Here is a 20,080-nt window from a genome sequence, read left to right as displayed (position 1 = left end):
CAATGGTTGTTATAGAAAACAAAAATAAAATCAGCAAATTAAACCGTCATGAAAAAGCATACCCTTTTCCTGACTGGAGAGGCTGTTTGTGAAAATGGGAGGGGCCGGCACCTGAGGCTGTGGGGGGCCAGGGGCAGAGCTCCAGGACAACAGGCTTCCCCTCATGCTGCTATTATTGCTCCCGAGCCTCATGAGCCAGTGATCAGATAAAGAGGAGCTGGTGGAACCTGTGGAAGAAGCACAGAGAGAGAAGGCTGGACCCAACTCCCTCCCTTCAGGGTCCCCAGAGGAGCATCACATGGCCAGACTGGCATCACCGAGCCCTGGAATTACAGAACCAGAACAGAATTATATATATACATGGAAGTTAAAGATCAGAGGAGAACCCTGCAATTGATTAACTATGCAACTAAGCTGAAAGTTTCAGAGAAAGGCATTTGGGCACAGAAAGGAGGGTACATTGATGAGTACTGAAACGCTTTTCATGAAATTACTTGTCACCAACTCCAGTTTTCTAAATATGGTACATTTTTCATTCTTTTTACATCTATCTTCTGTAAGAGAAAGGCGGACTTTGCATTAGGGTTGATTTAGACCTCCTGGTGCATCTTGGCTTCATTTGGGCACTTTCCAAGAATTCTTGAAGAGAATATCTGAGTAATTAAAAAAAGATGCTCTTTCATCCCAAAGATAAGGATGGCTAGTTGGCAGAGTGAAATAAGTCACATAAAAAGGACAACTTTGATCCTTATTTTCCTCTAGAATTCCAAGCAAGTTTGAGGTTATCTAATAAACATCTCTGGGGAGTGAATAAACAGCTACCTTTCCTATGAAGGCTCTGCAAGCTTTATAACTGCCTGTCTCTTTCTAACAGGACTAATGCAGGTTTATACTGTACAAGCTTAATTAAAATCTGGCTTGACATGAGTGAGACCAGGAATATGGATCTCACACCACCAAGAGTCACGGGCTATGGATCCCTTTTCTTGGATTTCAGTATGACCATTCCACAGCCTCAAAAATGGGATTCCAGCCTCTAGTGTTCAAATCTCTACAGCTGCAGCCATGGCTTCCTCTCCTGGTACTTGATGTTTGACTAAGCATCTTCCCAGTTCTTACAGTGACATCCCAGTTCCTCCTCATCCTGTAATGAGCAGCAGCACCTACCTCTCATGGAGCTGCTGGCTGACCATGAAGGGATGCTGTTCCGTTTCTGATAAAATAGAATGTAAGCCCCTCGGGTAATGACCTCATCTTCAAGAAGCGATTCCACTGTGCTGTCGTCGTAACTGTACCACTGGCCATCCAGAGAGTTCCGGCAGTAGGCTGCAAAGGTCCAAACCCCATTATTGGAGCTCTCAACAAGCATGAAGACATACCTCACTGGCATAGCTCATAAATGGACATACTTATAACAGAATGAAAAAAAATTGGTCTATCTTTGACCAGAAGTGAATTTTGTGGAATCAGAAAGAATCAAACAGTTGCACTCTTGGATGCTTACTGATAAAGTGTGCTGCCACTTTAAGCTGAATCCTTATGTTGTAGTCTTTGCTCGGGTAAAATCTCCAATAAAAGGGAGCCCCAAGTTATTTAGCCAGATAGTAATGTCCACGTTTACCCCATTTCTTCTCAGAAGCTTCACAATGCACAGCTCTAATTCAGTATGCAATGAAAATATGCAGTTGGATTATGGATTACTCCTTTCCTACCTAAGTATTGAAGTCATGTATTTAAGAAAATGCTCATAAATAAGATTCTCACCACCTTCCAAACAATTAAAACAAAATATTATCCTTTCCCTCCACATTTCAGTGAATGGTACAATAACCCACTAATCTGGAGTCAGCCAACTTTCTCTGCAATGGACCACACAGAAAAAATATTTTAGGTTTTGCAGGTCACATATGGCACATATGGTCTCTGCCACATATTCTCGTCCTTCTTTTTTACCACTTCTTAAAATGCAAAAACCATTTTTAACTCATGGGCTGTACAAAAACAGGTACTGGACCAGATTTGGCCCCCGTGTCATAGTTTGCTGGCCCCTGCACTAGTGCAAGCCAGGCACCTAGGAGTTCATCTTTGCTCTCCTCTTTCCTTTCCACCCTACACCATCCAAAAGCCTGTCTTGAATACCCTGATTGTCATCAGCTGAGCCCCGGAGACATCCTCCTAGCTGGAATTACTACTTCTGCTCTTGTTCCTTTCTACCCATTTTCCATTGAGCAAAGCTACTACTTCAGTTTGTAAACTATATATGCCTTTGCTCTTATGCCCCAAACCTTGTAATGCTTCCCATCACCCTTCAGAAAAAAATATTAACTTTTGCCTGTGGCTTATGGTGCCTTCTGATTCAGCCCAATTTTGTGTTACTTACCCATAAATCACTATATTTCCGGCATAACAGGTTTTCATCAGTTCTCGAACATACCATAAGTCTGCCTCAGGGCCTTTGCACATGCTAGTAGCACTGCCCATAATGCTTTTCTCCCCTTTATTCACATAGCCAGTTCCACCTCATCTTTTAGCTCTTGACCTAAAGGTAATATCCTCAGAGAAGCCTGATCTCTATCACAGACACAATTAATCAATTGCCTTTTCATAATGCCAGATAGTGAAAGTGATAAAGTGATAAGCACCTTTTTATTGTGTGTATCTGAAGTTAGACTGAAGTCCTATGAGGGCAGGACTCATATCTGCCATGTTCATCACTGAAGCTCCGGTATCCAGCACAGAGGCTGGCACAGAATGCATGCTTAATAAATATTTGTTCAATGAATGAATGAGTGACGATCATGGATTTCTACACGGTCCAGCGTCTTCCAAATTGTAGGTACATTAGTACACTAGAAACAGAGCACTTTTTGGAAAATGAAGTAAAGCACTTTTTAAATGAAATAATTTGTTATTCTAGAATAGAATAGGCCAAGATATATGGTCATGAACAACTGAACAAGTCACTCAGCTATGTTTCTGTCCTTTTATTCATCTATTTCTCTCAAGTTCCTCTGAGGGATGACAATTAAATGTACCACATAGAAATTAAAAACGTGATAGGTAGGAGTCTACATGTGATAAGAGTTCTTATGTTAAATCACAGATGAGGATATATTTGATATAGTTGAAAATTTAGGCTATAACTAATTTTATATTCCAACCAACAACCTAGCTCAACTCTATGGCTTAGACTAGGTTCCCCCACCCCACCTCTGGCAGGTGCCTGGTGTGCAGCGGGTGAAGAGTCAGCTCATGCCAAGTGCCAGAGTGAGCTCAGCATTCCAGGAGTGCCAGGACATCCTGAGGCCCAGGCCACAGCCACAACACATGGCCAAGTTAGCCACAGGCCAAGAGGCAAAGCTCACCTGTGTAATGCCCACCTTGCAGACTGCCATGGTGATTGCATACAGCATACAAGTCATACTGGAAGTCTAGTGGGTAGCTGGTTGGCAGGCAGGCTGGCTGCTTCCAGGAAGTCCAGGAGCCTGGCTCAAGCTTGGGACCAGCACTCCTCTGGGCCACATGGGGAGCCATGTTGAGGCCACAGAGTGGAAACTTCACCAGCGTGGAGAGCTTATTTCTTCTCTCACCCACTTGACAGAACCTTTTGAGGTGGATGATGAGGATGTCAGGCAGGGTCCACAGACTCAGCTTCACCATGCCCTGCTGGAGGACTTTGCAGTGGGGGCACTTCCACGCATCATCCTGGGCCAGCTAGAAAGGAAGCCACCAGGACTGTGAGGCCTCCATGGCACTTGGCCAACCCACCAAAAGGCAACCAGCCCCCTTCCTGGCCAGGGAGTGGACCCCCAGGGCGGGACCTGCTCCTCCTTTGTGTAGAACTGAAAACATTCGTCCAAGGTACAGCTGTGCTGCTGGTGTGCCTGCTGCTGCTGCCACACACTGTCCGCATCCTGGACCCGCTCCTCCTGGAGGCTCCCAAACAGGCTGCAGAGAGGAAACCAATGGCACTCAGGGCTTCTCACCTCCAAGAGGGGTTGCTCCTAAGCCTCTACTTACAGCAAACAGGGTACAAGTCATCTGGCAGGTGAGACAAAGGAGTCCTACTTGGCACCTTGTGTATACTCTAACTCAGCATTCACTCAATTTTACTGGAATTCTCAGTCTCTCCCATGAGCTGCATGAGGAACAAAGTCCTTGGCTTATTTGTCTTTGTCTCTTCATCCTAGTGCAGGGTACTTGCTAGAGTGAAAATTGTCCTTTTTCAAAGTAGGGCTGATGTAGTTGGTATTACAGAAGCAGCCAAGGTTAGCCTGAGCTCGAGCCAGAAAGCCTGAGTACAAATCCTGAATCTGTCATGCATGAGCTGCGTGACACTGAGCAATTATTTAACCTCTCCGTGCCTCGGTTTCCACGTATGAAAAGATGGATTATAGTAGTACCTACTCCATAGAATGTGATAATGATTAAATAGATTGCAAATACATAAAGTGCTCAGAGCAGTGACTGGCACAGGGTAAGTGGGTAAGCAACACATAGTTTACAGCTAACACTACCCATCACCATCATTATTACTGTTACAGATGTATCTTATTTATTGTGCTTCACTTTATTGGTTCAGAGATGTTATGGGTTTTTTTTCACTAACTGAAGGCATGACCCTTCACCAGCAAAAAGATTACAGCTCACGTTATTGCGATACTCCCTTTGTTGCGGTTGTCTAGAATCAAACCTGCAGGATCTCCAAGGTATGCCTGTACTATCACTGTTGTTTATATACAGACGATTGTCATAGGGATTCTCAGAGGCATGGCATCAAGGAGGTATAGTCACATTGTGGGAAACTGAGCACAGGAAGATTTCTTTGCACAGGCAGGCCTGTCTCTCCCCTGCCGGAGCCAGATTCTGTTAAACTCACCTCTCCTTGACACAGCTGTCCCACTCAATAGCCAGTTTGACATGTGGGGGGCCTCCTGGCCTCTTGAGGTGCAAAGCCCTGAGGTGAGAACAAAGTACCCATCAGAAAGTGTGGAGCCTCCTTCCCACATCTCTGCAGGGTCCAACAGTCTGCCTCCAACCCCAGGACTGATGTTCCAAACAGAAACGCTGAAAACTGAATGTAAACCAAAGTCAAGTATCTGAGGAGCTGCTGTTTGCAGAAAGCTTCATCCTAATCTACCTCTGAACACTCTCCAGTCACTCCCTCAAGAGCGCTGAGGATTTGGTTACTGCAAGGACACAGGTCAGCTCTCCCACTGCAGCCCCAGCACCTTCTCAATGTATAGAGGGCAGTTCCATTTGAATGCCCTGCACAAATCAATTCTGATGATGCCTAAAATGAGCTACTAACTTTCCTCCACCACGATGTGAAAGGCACACCCTCTAGTCCACCTCCACGACCTGAAAGGTCCTCCCTTTTGGACCTTTTAATACCCAGAAACTCTCAATATGAGTCAACCTATAGCTTTTCCTAGCTACCAGGGCTCAGCCCATTTCAGAAAAAGTTTGTCAGTGATAATGCAGAAGAGATATGTTGAGAGTGGAAGACATGAGGTTTTGCCCCAAAATCAACGAGATACATACAAGTGATGGGAAAGTCTACACCTAAGGGTGCTTAAAATGTATTGCAAAAAAAAAAAGTCCCGAACTGTTGCCAGGATGATTCAAAAACAGGGTTTGAGCTCATGGAAGGTACAAAAGTCTGTGGCTAAGCACTAACGGATCTATCTGGTGTGGTGTCATGGCAACATCCCGAGGAACAAGAGCCAGGAGGGCGCACGGAACAAGATGTGTCTAGGAGAAGCCCGCCTAGCTTAGGAAACCCTGTTGATTCCAAACAATGATCACCCTTCTTCACCTTTCTTTAGAGTGGGGGAATTAAGCTACAGGCTTGTGACAGGCTCTCTCTTTACCTCCTCATTCCCCCAAAAGAGGAGAAGCACCTTATCTGGTTGGTGGGACTCGGGGGGAGGTGGTTGGCTCAGCCCCTCTCAGTTACTCCTTTCTATGGCCTAATGGCTAGCAGGCTGGCATCCTATCTCACCCATATCTTAAGCTTCCTGGAAGCAGCTTCATCCCTACAGATGGAAGACTGGCAAATTGGGATATATATTCGATTCAGAGGAGACACACATTTGCAGCCCTGGATCTAAGCCTCTTTCTAAAGGACTCTTAAATTTTCCATTTCCACAATGCAGAAGGCCTGCAATTAGGGAGCTCTGCCTTGCTAGGGGGCAGGGGTGTTTAAGTCTGGGAAATCTACTCAAAAGCTTGTATTGGACCCACATCCAAGCCGCATCCTTTAATCAGTAAAAGATCATCTAATAAATCTAATATTTTGATCTCTTTCTGCCTCAATCCTCAGTCTACTTTTCAATTGGAGTCTTAAATTGGGGGTGGAAAAGGGGAATTGGTATCATCAGGCTGTAACTCTGTTATATAATATCCCTTAGGCCACAAAAAGAGGAAAGGCATGAGTGTAGCTTAAAGTTTGTTCCTTACATGGGAACAATCATTCATGAGACAGCACCATCTTCTCTCTTGATCACAGACCTGACTCAAATAGGAAAGAGGATATTATTCAATTTTATGGCAGGATGCAATTCAAAGCAACATATGGACATAAATCTCTACCCTGAGGGAGTTAAGAATCTTATGAGAGAGACACTCAGAGAGATCACTGTAATGTACCCAGTGTGTTTATGGGGACTCAGAGGAAGTACACCCAAGCTGCTCTGGAGACCAGAGAAGATTTCCTGCATAGGATGAGCAGGAGTTGGCCAGGCAAATGGTGAATGGTGAGGGGAAAAGATCAAAGGGTCATATAGGCAGAGGACTCAGCAGGAATAAAGTGTAGGGTGTGTGCTGGAATGACAAGCAGATGCTTGGTGAGGGGCAGGCCATGTGGTGAGAGGAAGGGGTCAGACCAAGGAGGATATGTGGACTTTGCCCATGGGCCACCTGAAGGGTTTTAAACAGACATGTATGGAAGCAGATGAATCAGAGGGACACTGGTCTGGAGATATGTATTCCAGAACAGAGGTTCCCAGGGCACTCAGCTAAGAGATAAGAGCCTGAACACAGCCATTGGTAATAAATATGGAAAGGAGGGAACAGATCTGAGGAAACATCAGCACTTGGAACAAGACTTGATGATGGATTGAACATAAGGAAAAAGCGAGAAGGAGGAATCAAGGATGAATCCAAGGTTACCAGCTTGGGTTACTGAGTAGACAGATGGTGGTCACCATTTAGGCACAGAAGACAGAAGACAGGAAGAGGGAAAGCTCAAGCAAGAAGACTTCAGATTGGCAAATGTTTAGTTTTCATGTCTATCAGACATTTAATTAGGCCAGGCAGGTCTATATCTCAGAGAAAAATATGGGCTGGAGATAAAGATGAAAGACCTGGACCTAAAGGTGGTAGGTGAAACTGAGGCAAGATCATCCAGGGATGGAACATGGAAGGAGCATGAAATGAGCCAGAGGAGTGGGAGACGGGGGTGGTGCTGAGAGCTGACAATATTTGAGGGCCCCAGAGAGAAAGAGGAACACTTCAAAGAAACAAAGAAACTTCTAAAAGATAAATAAAATGTGGTATATCCATACAAGGGAATATCTTCAGCCTTAAAAAGGAAGAAAATTCTGGCACATGCTATGATATGGATGAACCTGAAAGACATTATCCTAAGTGAATAAGGCAGTCACAAAAGACAAATCCTATAGGATTCCACTTCCATGAGGGACCTAGAGTAGTCAAATTCATAGAGACAGAAAGAAGAGTGGTGGTTACCAGGGGCTGAAGGAGGTGGAATGGGGAGTTAATGTTTAATGGATACGGAATTTCAGTTTGGGAAGATGAAAAAGTTCTGGAGATGGTGGTGGTGATGGCTGCACAACAATGTGAATGAACTTAACACTATTAAACTGTGCACTTAAAACAGTTAAGATGGTAAATTTTATGTCTTTTGCCACAATTTTTTTAAAAAAGAAAGAAATTTCTAGGACAAGGAGATACTAGAATAGGGAAGCCAAGAATGGAGGGCTCTGTGAAGAAGGCAAGAGACTGATGACTTCAGATGCTGAGAAGAGCTATCTGAGTGAGGTGGGGGTGGGGCTGGGCCAGAGGCAGAGGCATGTTAGATATATGCAAGCTTTGACCAGAAGGGCTGTGGCCTCAAGGGAGGGTTTCCTTTAGCATGGTCAACTTCCTGTGCAATTACTCTTTTCCAGTGCTTTTCAAACTACCTATGCTGACAGACCCGTTTCTTGGTTTGTTTCCAAACTCCTGAAGACTAATACTTTTGTAAAATACTGTAAAAATGTAATGAAGTAGGGGGGAAGGGAAGGCATGCAAAATACAAGTTCAATTTTTTAAAAAAATTATTATATTCATCATATTTTAAATTGCTCTGTCATATTGCTTTAATACTTCTGCTTCCTCTCAAGGTCTTATTATGGACTGGTGATAATCAAATAGTAAGCTGGTACCAGTCTGTGGATCGTACTTTGAGTAGCAGTTATCTTCTCCATGACAGAGTGCTGTGAGGGTGCCCTTCTCAGAGCCCCCCCACCCTCTACCACACTCGGGGCTCCCTCTTTTTATCAGACCCAAGCAGGCCATGGCTGGCATTTCTTTTGCCTCCCTAACTCTGCCAGCCAAGTAAAGTGCAAATGGGGCACAGGGCACAGAACCTCTGGCTTACCTCCTACCTTGGTTCCTGGTCTCTTTATAAAGGGAAGAGCCCTTCCCCACGACAATACTGACACCAATTCAGATTCTAATACCAATTCTGATGTGTTTTTTTCCATACCACCAGGCAATTAACTCAGTTCTGACAACATCTACCTAGAGATAGCATCAGATGCCTCAGGTTAAGGGCTCATGCCTATGAGACCACCCCCCTCCCATTTCAGACACCAACAGTAAGTCTAGGTTGTCAATTGTGCTCTGACCAACCAGCTATAGAATGGAGGGTCCAAGGATCCTCTCCTTGGGTTCACTTAATTTGCTAGAGTGGCTCACAGAACTCAAAGAAAGAACAGTTCACTAACTGGATTATTAGTTTATCATAAAATGATATAACTGAGGAACAGACAGACAGAAGAGATGCATAGGGCTAGGCATATGGGAAGGGGAGCAAAGCTTCCATGCTCCCTCCAGGCACCATCACGTGTTCATCAACCTGGGAGTTCCCCCAAACAATGTTCTTTTGGGTTTTTATAGAGGCTTCATTACACAGGTATGAATGATTCAATCATTGGCCATTGGTGATAGATTCAACCTCCAGCTCTTTGGCCAGTCACTAGCTCTCTGAGTGCGAACAAGTTAAAAAGTCCCCAGGAACCTCAGTGTCTCCTCATCTTTGAAGTGGCCATCACAGTACCTCTCTAAACATAAGGGCTGTATGCACAGAATGTATATAAATACTTAACACAGTGGCTAGTACTGGAGAGGTAAGTGATTAAGAGTGGGGAAGATTGTAATCAATTTTATTGAAACATAGCCTCAAAGGAATCTAGGCAAATGCATTCATTCTGTGGCCAAATCTGGAACATTATCTGTTCATCCCCTTACCTGTCAATCGCCCAGTGACAGAGGGGTTGACTGTGCTGGGGTGGTAAGTAGCCGTAGGCCAGAGACTGCCCGACAACCCGGATGGAGAACAGCGACCCTGGGTTCTGCCAAGACGAAACAGGGGAGGCAAGTCATCATGCATGTTGATTTAAGCCAGACTCTCAAGAGCAAATAAATTACTAGAAAAATGTAGTCTTTTCTGTTAATAGTCTATTTTGAATATTCCTTTAATAATTAGTATACAAAACCTAGAGGTATAAAGGCTTCATTTTTTTAGAAGATAAACACTATACCTTTAAACATAGTGATCTAACACTGTTTAACACATTAAATTTTCTGAAAGGAAGAACATGTTTTAAATAACTGGTGTTTAATTGGAGCAGATGCTGGCACAGTCAACGGAAAAATAAATCAATTATGTTAATGAATTATTAATAGGTAATTCAACTTGCTTTAAGAAAACTATCACCGCCAAATTGCCAAAATGAGCCAATAATCTAAAAGTGAGGTCGTGTAGACTTTACATACCAAATGCTAAGTAAACACTTTAAAATAAGCCACATAAAGAAATACCAACTGTTTTTATTCTAAGATATGTTTTTTTATATTCTAATTTTTCTAAAATAGGAGTGAGTCTTACACAAGTATTATTTACAATTGTCCAAAGGTGAAGCAATCCAAGTAAAAAAATCAACAAATGAATAAACAAAATATGAAAAATACACACAATGGAATGTTATTCAGCCTTAAAAAAAGGAAATTCTGACATATGCCTACAACATAGATGGACCTTGAAAATATTTTGCTTAGTGAAATAAACTAGACAAGAAGGGCAAATATTGTATGATCCTACTTATATGAGATATACCTAAAGTATGCAAATTCATAGACAGAAACTAGAATGAAGGTTACCAGAAGCTAGAGGGTGAGAGGATAGGGAGTTGTTGAATGAGCATAATTTCTGTGGGTTTGATAAAAAATTGAGGGGCATAGTGGTGATGGCTATGCAACATTGACTATAATTAATGTATACTTATGAATTGTTAAAATAGATGTTATATATATTTTACAATTTAAAAAAATAATGTCATCTTTGAATAGAGGAAATATAGTTCTTAAAATTATCACTGATGACCTTGGTTACAACTAGGAAAAAAATAACATCTTCTTCCAAGCTCTGACAAAGATAAAAGGCAGATATCTCTACTTAAAGAACACTGATGAAATATAGGTTGACTTCAGACAAGGGAAGAAGAGGAGCACATCAGAATTCCAGGAAAGAACAGCAGCACATAGGAAGACAGCATGACCCAAAACATGCTCAGAGAGCTGAGAGTCAACTCCTTTGGCTGTGGCAGCTAATGTGTGCAGGAGGCAACGGGACACAAGGTCAGTAAGGTAACCCAGCATCTGCTTTTAGAGGGCCTCATGTGTGAAGTTCAGACAGTGTGTGCACCTAACTGGACTGTAACCACACTCTAGTTGACCACTGACTTCAACAAAGACAAAACCAATGGCTGGAAGCAAGCTACTTCCAAGGCTTTGGTTCAGGGCTGGCCATGGAAGGGTGTACAGAAAACCATCACCTAACATCCTCAACAGGTTCTTGGAAACTGCGACTTTAAATGAAACGATGTACAACAAAACCAGTTTTACCATAGCTGATTGAAAAAACAAGAATTAAGGTCGTACAGCATATTTCTGGTCACAGACATCATCAAACTTCTAAATAAAGACCCCAAACAATTCTAATATTAAATGTTGAAATAAATCTGAGCCATACATACATTTAAGAAAGATGAATAAAAACAACAGAATGATTTCTCAACCTGCTTATTCCAGTTCTGGGTCATGGGTGACTGGATCCCCTCCCAGCAGCTCAGGGCGTAAGGTGGGCACCCACCATGGGCAGGACACCCTACCACTACAAGGCACACTCACCCACACCGGAACGGGACAATTTAGACACCAATTCGCTTCTCGTGCGCATCTTTGGGATGTAGGAGAAAACCCACACAGGCATGGGGAGAATGTGCAGACTCCACACAGACAGTGGCCTTGGCCTGAAATCAAATCTTTTTTCTCTCATCAACATTATGATGAAAAAATATTGAATGAAACAATGTTATTCGAAGACCTGCTGTACTTCCGAAGAAGTTAGTTAAATCTGGGGGTAAAACTCTTTCCTGGCGACTCTAGTTAAGCTTTATTGTTTGGATAGCCACATAATCAACATAATCAAGACCCCTACACTGCATGGAGGCAGCTTACACTGCCTGCACACAAAGGAAGTGACCATAAAAATGTCTTGGCGATGATAAATCTCTTATTTTGCAATACATGCAAATTAAGCTTGCCCAACAAATTGGTCATTTTTTAAGAGGCACTTTCCTGTCTTCTATTGTTGGCTAGAGAAATTCATTTTAGAACCTTTAATATATGTTCACTACTTTTAATCTCTTCGTTTTAATGTTGTGAATTCTGAATGTATTCTTTTCAAATTATTGCCGTATTTAGCCAGCATTGAATATAGTACTAAAAGCGTTATGGTTAAATGGATAGGTTAGCCTGGGAACTTCACAGCCATTTAGAATACATTATTCCTACAGAAAATCATGCCCAACCACACATTTACCAATGATTGTGGAAAAGCATCCATCACTAAATTGAGATTGCCTGTATTAGAATTTTGCTGGCCCCATTAATTGCTTCATTGGTTTCTAAAGTCAAAAAGACTACAGAGGTACAGAGGCAAAGGTGCACGTGTAACCAGGTGGAAAATAAGGATAGCTGAGTTCAATGTTCACATGAAAGTGGCTTCCTCCACTTTCAAGAATCAGGAGCACAGGTTTTGGGGGAAGGCTAAAGCTATTCCTAGATATTCTGACCTACTTAGAGAGAAGTTTGCATTTCCAATTTGGGCACTGTGGCAGAGCTACTAGGCAGAACAGAGAGCAAAATCCCTTAGAGATAAAGATTGGGAGGAATGTAGGAAAGAAAGGTCTTTAACAAAGTGATAGTTGGTGTAAATCCTGACTCAAATGTATGGTTTTCCTTGAGTATGAAGGAAGGTGAAATATGAAGAATTACCTCTGAAATAAGTTTCAGACATCTCCCAAATGAAATGCTCTTACTAAGAGAATAGTTGGGGGAAAACAAAATTCCAACGCTACTGACCTATGCCTAAAAACACCAACATCTTCTGTGCCAGGCAGCCGTCAGAATAGTTACTGATGCTGCAAGGACTAAAAGGAATGGTTTCAGAATATGTTGTATTTATTTGAAATCTACCAATCTGAGAATAAATAAATGAGCAAGGCAAAAAAGGTGTTTTCCCTTGAGTTTTCATCTCAGTTTTGCAAAAATGGGGCAACGTTATTTTATTTTAATATCTAGGTTTTCATATTTGAACATAAACATCAATTTTAATTTTCCACTTGAGAAATTATATCTCAAGTCACTTGAAATTTTTGATCCAAACATAGAAGTTACAATTTATTACAATAAGCTATCCTCTAGGAAGAACTATGGTAAATCACAAATACATGAAATTGAGAATAATGTAAACCTCACTATTTATTCCAATGGTGTTTTGTAAGATTTAATGAGAAAAAAAGCTCTGTCCATGAAAGGTATTTTGTAATGCTACAAAGAGTGAAGTATTACAGGCCATAAATTAGTTATTTTCTTGCACATAAATTAAAGTTGTTTTATACAATGTAAACATTCATTAATAGCAAATTCTTGTCTTTCCTGAGCTAATCCTAGTTTCCTACTCCCATCTCCACTCCCACCACACACACACACACACACCAACCTGTATGGGGGCCTCATTCTTCATGAGATATTGGACCTTACTGAGAATGCACTGCTGGAGCTGGACCCAGGAAATGGTTCTGTCTTCCCTCATCAGGAATGGTGGCCCAAACCTGAAAATTCAAGGACATCAGGTTATTTCAGCAAAGGAAAAACCAACAATACCAATAGTCATTAGCATTTGCTCAACTCATGGGATCCTCTCCACTGGATAAGAGTTAACTATCAAGTACTATACAAAATTGCTCATCAGAGAACCTTGTTGCAAATGAAGACACTGTGATGTAAATAGAGGCCCAGAGATGCAAAACCAAAGAGTGAACTTGCAATGGAAACAAATGGCTCCAAATGATCAGTGAGCTGATCTTCCTCCACAGTAGAGAGTAGTGGAAGAGAAGATCTGAGCCAGAAGAAAGCAAGGCAGACATAAACCCGGAGGGAATCCATTCCAGCTGATACTTTGTTGGTTTTGTGCATCAGGAATATTCTCATAGTCGAGAATATTTTTCATATCCCAATCTGATAAACACACTACAGTGAGTTTGTAGTGCCGAGATCACCAGATGTGGCTGTGCTGCCAGGTCTAGCTCAGCCATGGGTACAACTGGACAAGTTACTGACCTGTGACTACTCCATGGTCACACCACACAGGTTGTGTGAAGAACCAATGGGATAAGAAGGTGAAACCATTGAATAAACTTTGCTAAAGCAGCACAGATTTGAGGTATGTCTGGATGGGCAAAGGCGCTGGTTGTATGGACAGATCCGTTTATTCACCTTCCCCTCTACTACTGGGCAGTCAGGTTGCTTCCAATTCTCATTTAAACAATACTTGCTTATACTAGGAACTACGTATATTCTTATATACACACCTTTGGGTGCACAACTCATTGTTTTTTGGGATAAAGTTCCCAAAGTGGAAACCCAAAACCAAAGCTATTTATTCCCTAGCCACCCTCCAGAAAAGCCACACCAATTTATCAGCGAGGCACACACCCCATTCCCTTGACACTTGCCCAGGATAAGTATTATCAATTTTCAAAGATTCTTTAACAATCTGAGAGGTTACAAATAGCTTATTGCTATTGTAATCAAAATTTCTTCTACTACTATATGAAACTGAATATTTCTTTCAATAATTTGAGAGGTAGGTTTTATATGAGGAATATACATCCATTATCTGTCATATGACATAAATATTTTTCCTCACTTGTGCTTTGTCTTTTAAATTTGCTTTTACTTTAAAATTATAAATGCATTTTAAAAACTAGACTTTTTCTCTATAGACCCTGCCTTAGGTGTTAAAATAGCCCCCCATTTAAAGATATAAATATTCCTCTATATTATCTTCAAGTTATTTTATGGTTTCCTTTTCTATAATTATTTCTCTAATCTAGAATATATACATATGAATTTATGGTGAGAGTAAAAAATTGATTATATAAAACTAAGAAAGAAATCAATTAACTTAGCCTTATACATTGAATAATTCATTTACTCTCTAGTAATATGAAATATGCCATCTTATCACATAATAAATATTTAAATATACTTTGGCCTATTCTGTTCCATTGATTTAAATGTTTATTCTGCCTATATCACAATAATTTAATAATTAAAACTTTATTCTGTTTTAATAAAGGAATCCCTCTTCCTCCTTTGTCCCTCCTCCAATATTTTCTGGCCATTCTTACGAGTTTATTATTCCAGATAAATCTTGCGAACATTTTATCAATTTAAAAATTTGTTATTTTTAATAAATAAATCTTTTAAACATTCTATTTGGATGATATAAGAAAACTATCTGCTTTTGTATATTTGTTATGTAACCAGTCACTTTCCTGAATTCTTTCATTAGTTCAATCACTTTTATGTTCTTGGTTCTCCAGACAATGATATAACCTTGCAAATGGTGGTAATTTTATCTCCTCTTATAGCCAGTTTCTTTTTCCCTGTCTTACTGCACTGCCCAGGCCTTACAACACAGTATAAAATAACAGTGGTGAGAGCAATAATAACTTTTCCTGAAACTAACAGGAAGGCTTTCAATGTTTAATCGTTAAGGATGATGTCTGCCATCTGCTTAAAGCAGTTAATTCTGCTCTCTTGATCAGAAAGTACCCTATTCCCTACTTCCAAGCTGACTAACCTTGAGAGTGAATGTTAAATTTTATCAAATTACAATTATTCTAGACAAAATTCCAAGTACATGTCTATACCTCCCATACACTATGTAAGAAGAAATAAAAGTTAAACATACCTGCTAGCCTGCTGCCCTGACCCCACCAAGTTACAGAAGAGGATTAGCACCTTGTTCTCACTATGGAGAGGCAGGGATAACCGCTGACTCTCATGGGCTGCCAAACGTGGGGAGACTGACAGACCAGGTGGACAAGCTGAAGAGAGAAAATTACATTTGTATTCTTAAAGGAGCTGCTTTGCTGAGTCAGAACTCTGGCTTCTCTAAGCCCTCTTTCTCTTTGAGTACTCTTACCCACCTTTGGGAGACACTGGAGTGCTTTAGTGGAAGAGATATAAGGTTCATGGCACTTATGCCATCTAGAATCTGGCACACTATGATTGTATAAATAGTGAATTTGTGCTGTGTTCAGCCAATAATTTTAAAATAAGGGCAGAGATTTTAATTAACACTTTCAAAGCCAATCTGAAAAATATTCCAAAATGACTTTGGTTGCTTGTATGCCTTGATCAGAGAGTATCCACTCTCTTAGAAAGCCAACATGAGAAGCATACAGAAAAGGTAAGAATCTTTACCCTTGAGAAAGTGGAGGAATTGGACTTTCCTCGATTTCTGATCAGTTCTGAAAATTTAACTTTTAAGGCACAGATATGTCTCCTGTGATTGAATTTGAAATGAGGGTTTGTTTCACTGAGTTACAACATAATCAGGGCCAATGTCCTGTTCCAGATTCCTTGCCCAGAGTCTGTCGACCCAGAGCAACCACAAACACCTGGTTCCCATAGCCTTCCGCCTAGGCTAGCTGAGGATTTGGGGCCTAGACACAGGATTCATCTGGGATATAAGGTAACATTGGCTCAGGGTCCTCTAAATATGGGCTATCTTGACTGGCTAATTGGACCAAAATGTATACTGACCTACAATGAAAGACTCTCAGAAATTGACCATCTTAGCCAGTCTAAAAATTAGGAAAGGCAAGCATCAAAAGTAGACTGTTAACAAAAAAGTCATTAAATAACCTCTTTGGCCATCGACTGCTCCAGTTTGTAAAAAAAATTTAAAAATTTACTTTAAGCACAGACCTTGAACCACAGGAGTCTGAAAACAAAGATTACCCCAGCACCTATTCTGATTAGTGATTGTCAAAGTATGATCTCAGGACCAGCAGCATCGGTATCCCCTGGAAATTTGTTATACTTGCAAATTCTCAGGTCCTACCCCTGGCCTACTGAATCAGAAATTCTGTGAGTAGAGCTCAGAAATCTGCTTAAACAAGCCCTCCAGGTAACTCTGATACTCGCTAAGGTTTTGAAAACCCCTGTATTAGTTGAATATTTTAAAATAATCAACCATTTGTATAACTAATATCAGAGAAAATAAGCCTGATAGCTCCAAGTACTAAAATCTTATGCCTTAGCACCCAATGAATACCCTCTCAAACCTGTAACTCATAATTATGCAAGCACTATTATACCTGAGCTTATCTCTTGGCCAGTTGGTGGCGGGGCTAGGAAGGCATACACATTATCTCCCTCTGTGATAGTGTTCAGGTCCTCTTCATCAAAGAAAGACCGCTGGAGTCCACTGGGATACAGTTCAACCAAGATCACCTGGAATGAGAAAGATCATTTTCCCTCTTGATTCCTCAAAGTGAACTCAACAAATAAATCTAAAAGTGAAGAGATTAAGAAGTACAAATTGGCAGTTACAATATAGTCACAGGGGTGTAAAGTACAGCATAGGGAATATAGTCCATAATACTGTAATAACTATGTCTGGTGTCAGATGGGTACTAGACTGATGAAAGGATCACCTTATAAGTTATAGAAATGTCTAACCAGTATGTTGTACACCTGAAACTAATTTAATATTGAATGCCAACTGTAATTCTTTTAATTTAAAAAATAATAAAATAATAAATAAAATAAAAGTGACTGATAGGCTTAAACCTCTTTTACCCTGTCCTCCCTTATAACTAGTAAGAAACCGTTTATTTTTAGTACTAAAACATGGATTAATCAGAGACATCTCAACTGCAACAATAAAATATTAAACTTCCCTAGGGAAAGGTGGGGAAAAGAAAGTTGAAAATTAAAGTTTAATATCCAGCTAAACTATCATGCGAGATGCACATAAAATAAAATCTTAAGATAAACAAAAAATGAGAGTGCTTACCATTAACATATCTCCGCTGAAAGAACTAAATAGAATTGCCAACGTTTTTCACATTATGTCATACATAAAAAATATTTTCATGGACTACTACGGTAAGCAGAAGCAGCTTATTTTATAGAGAAAAAGAGGGGTAACTGCCTTGAGGGTCCTAGCTGCCCCGGACCCAACTCTGTCATCTCAAGGCCTAAAGGAATCGACATTTCAGCACACATAAACCATTCAAGGCACATTGGCTGAGAAATTCTCTTGTAAAAGATAACATCTCAGAGTTAAAACAAAACAAAACAAAACAACAAAACTGAATCTGAAGGAAAACTCAAGTTGTGAGAAGAAATGGTGAACCAAAGAATATGGTAAACATTGATAAATGTAAATATGCATTGACTATATAAAACTATAATAATGACTATACTACCACTACAACCAGGGAAAAAAGGGAAGAGGGATTAAAATACTGGACAACAATATCAATCTACGATAATCAAAAAATATGTAAAGGAAATTAAAGCATGTCAAGATCCTTGTGTTGTTTGGGAAAGTTAACATAAGATTTGGTAGTTATGCATGTTGACATTTTAACGATAACCAGTAAGAGCACAGAACTATAATTATATGTCTCAAACCTGAGAGATGGAATAAAGAAAAATTGCTCAGTAAAAGAGAAGAAATAAAGAAAAAGCAGGGTAAATAGAAAGCATAAAATAAGATGATAAAAATAGGTCCAAATGTATTCGTGATTATAGATAATATAAACGGAATAAAGTTGCCAATCAAAACAAAATCTCAAAAATAGATTTTAAGTTCTAATCAAAGTGTCCACCCTTGTACCTAGGAATCCCAAGTGATATATATCTTACTGAACAAACACACACCTCTCAAATTCCTGACAGTCCTTTTACTCTCTTAATTTTTCAAACTCCACCTCCCTCAGACTTCCCCATATTGTTCATTTATTACTACCATATTTTCCCAAGACTCTAACCTACTATCTTACTCTCTCTCTCTCTCTCTCAATAGATCCCCATAGAGCACTTAGAGTTTACAAAGCAAAATGAACACCTTTTCCCCTCTTGAGATCCTCATAAAAATGGTGATAGAGGTCAGAGGGATGAATTGGTTGGGGGCAGGAAGGAGCTCACTGAGGTGAAGGAAAGGCTCAGTGGTTTACATGGTTTACACGGATGTGTACACATGTAGAAACTCAACAAATTCTAACCTTAAGACATGTATACTTTATTGTATTTGTGTTACTCCTTAAGAAAAAGGTTAAAAATATTTAATTTGAAAAAATCCCATGAGGGCATCAGAAAAATGTAAAATTTCCATTTTACAGTTAAAGAAACAGAGGACCAATTATTTTGTCCAAGGTCAGAAAACTAGAAAGTAACTGAATCACAAGTAAAATCCCATTCTGAGCCCTTCCCATCATGCCACATTGCTTTTCGACACCATCGCCTCTATCCTACCCTTTCATGGGGGCCCCTGTTACAAGTTCTACCCTTCAAAGTCACAGTGAATCCAATCTCTTTACCAGGACTCCTTTAAAAAAACTAGTAGAGCATAACCATCCCACTTTCCCCCAAATCTCCCCTCTCAAGTTACCCATGCTCAGTTCCCTCAGTGGTTCCTCATATTTCATTTATTATCCCTTCAGCATCCTGGCTTATATTCACAGGAGTGAAAATATTGAATAGTGGCTCAGGCTCTGAAATCAAACCATCTGTGTTCAAATCCTGGCTCAGTCACTTAGCAGCTATGTGATCCTAGGCAAGCCACTCAACCTCTCAATGCCTCTTCTTTGCTCTCTGGTAAAATGAAGATAATTTTAACATCTACGTCATAGGATGGTTAAGAATTAAATTGGCTATGAATATAAAGTTCATAGAGTTGTATCCAGCATTCATTAAGCACTACTGAGGGATAGCTAGTGTTAGAATTACTATGATGGTAATTATCATCACCTTCTTGGAAGACAAAGGTGGTGTCCTTTTCTAGTTATTCTGTGTAAGTACAGGGAGGTCAAGGCTCAGTCATCACTGACACCAGAGACCAGTGATCAAACAAAAGTTTGTGAGTCAAGCTAGAGTAACCTGGGAACCAGAAATGAGCCCAAAACAGCCTAAACAGCTGGCCCAGTTAGCACTTCATCATCCAGTGACCAGGTCCCATGCAATTCCATCATACCTCATCCACAGGGACTCTGCCTTCCTCTGCCACCATTTTCCTCAAGGCTGCCACTGTGCTGAGGATCGGTACAGCTAGGCCAACCCGCAGGAACTGCTGGCTCTTAGAGGGGAAGACCAAGGTGATGCTCAAGAATCTGAAAAATAAGGAGTCCATATCCTTAAAGGA

At 40.6% G+C, this 20,080-nt stretch overlaps 1 protein-coding gene across 1 annotated transcript in view; it reads right to left on the bottom strand.

The window, feature by feature from the left end:
- Positions 1 to 20,080, bottom strand: part of USP43 (ubiquitin specific peptidase 43) — a 57,619-nt gene that overhangs the window by 12,235 nt on the left and 25,304 nt on the right. Inside the window, exons 6-14 of the mRNA XM_011358952.2 lie at positions 17,028 to 17,163; positions 15,614 to 15,749; positions 13,355 to 13,466; positions 9,538 to 9,641; positions 4,880 to 4,957; positions 3,822 to 3,948; positions 3,366 to 3,714; positions 1,168 to 1,326; positions 63 to 227 (exon numbers count right to left, since the gene is read on the bottom strand). Coding sequence (XP_011357254.1) covers positions 63 to 227; positions 1,168 to 1,326; positions 3,366 to 3,714; positions 3,822 to 3,948; positions 4,880 to 4,957; positions 9,538 to 9,641; positions 13,355 to 13,466; positions 15,614 to 15,749; positions 17,028 to 17,163 — 1,366 coding nt within the window. The remainder of the gene's footprint in view (positions 1 to 62; positions 228 to 1,167; positions 1,327 to 3,365; positions 3,715 to 3,821; positions 3,949 to 4,879; positions 4,958 to 9,537; positions 9,642 to 13,354; positions 13,467 to 15,613; positions 15,750 to 17,027; positions 17,164 to 20,080) is intronic.

The sequence above is a fragment of the Pteropus vampyrus genome, unplaced genomic scaffold (assembly GCF_000151845.1).
Source record: "Pteropus vampyrus isolate Shadow unplaced genomic scaffold, Pvam_2.0 Scaffold44, whole genome shotgun sequence".
In the NCBI taxonomy this organism is placed as follows: domain Eukaryota; kingdom Metazoa; phylum Chordata; class Mammalia; order Chiroptera; family Pteropodidae; genus Pteropus; species Pteropus vampyrus.
The sequence above is the reverse complement of the archived record's forward strand: the minus strand, read 5'-3'. Positions and strand labels throughout refer to the sequence as shown.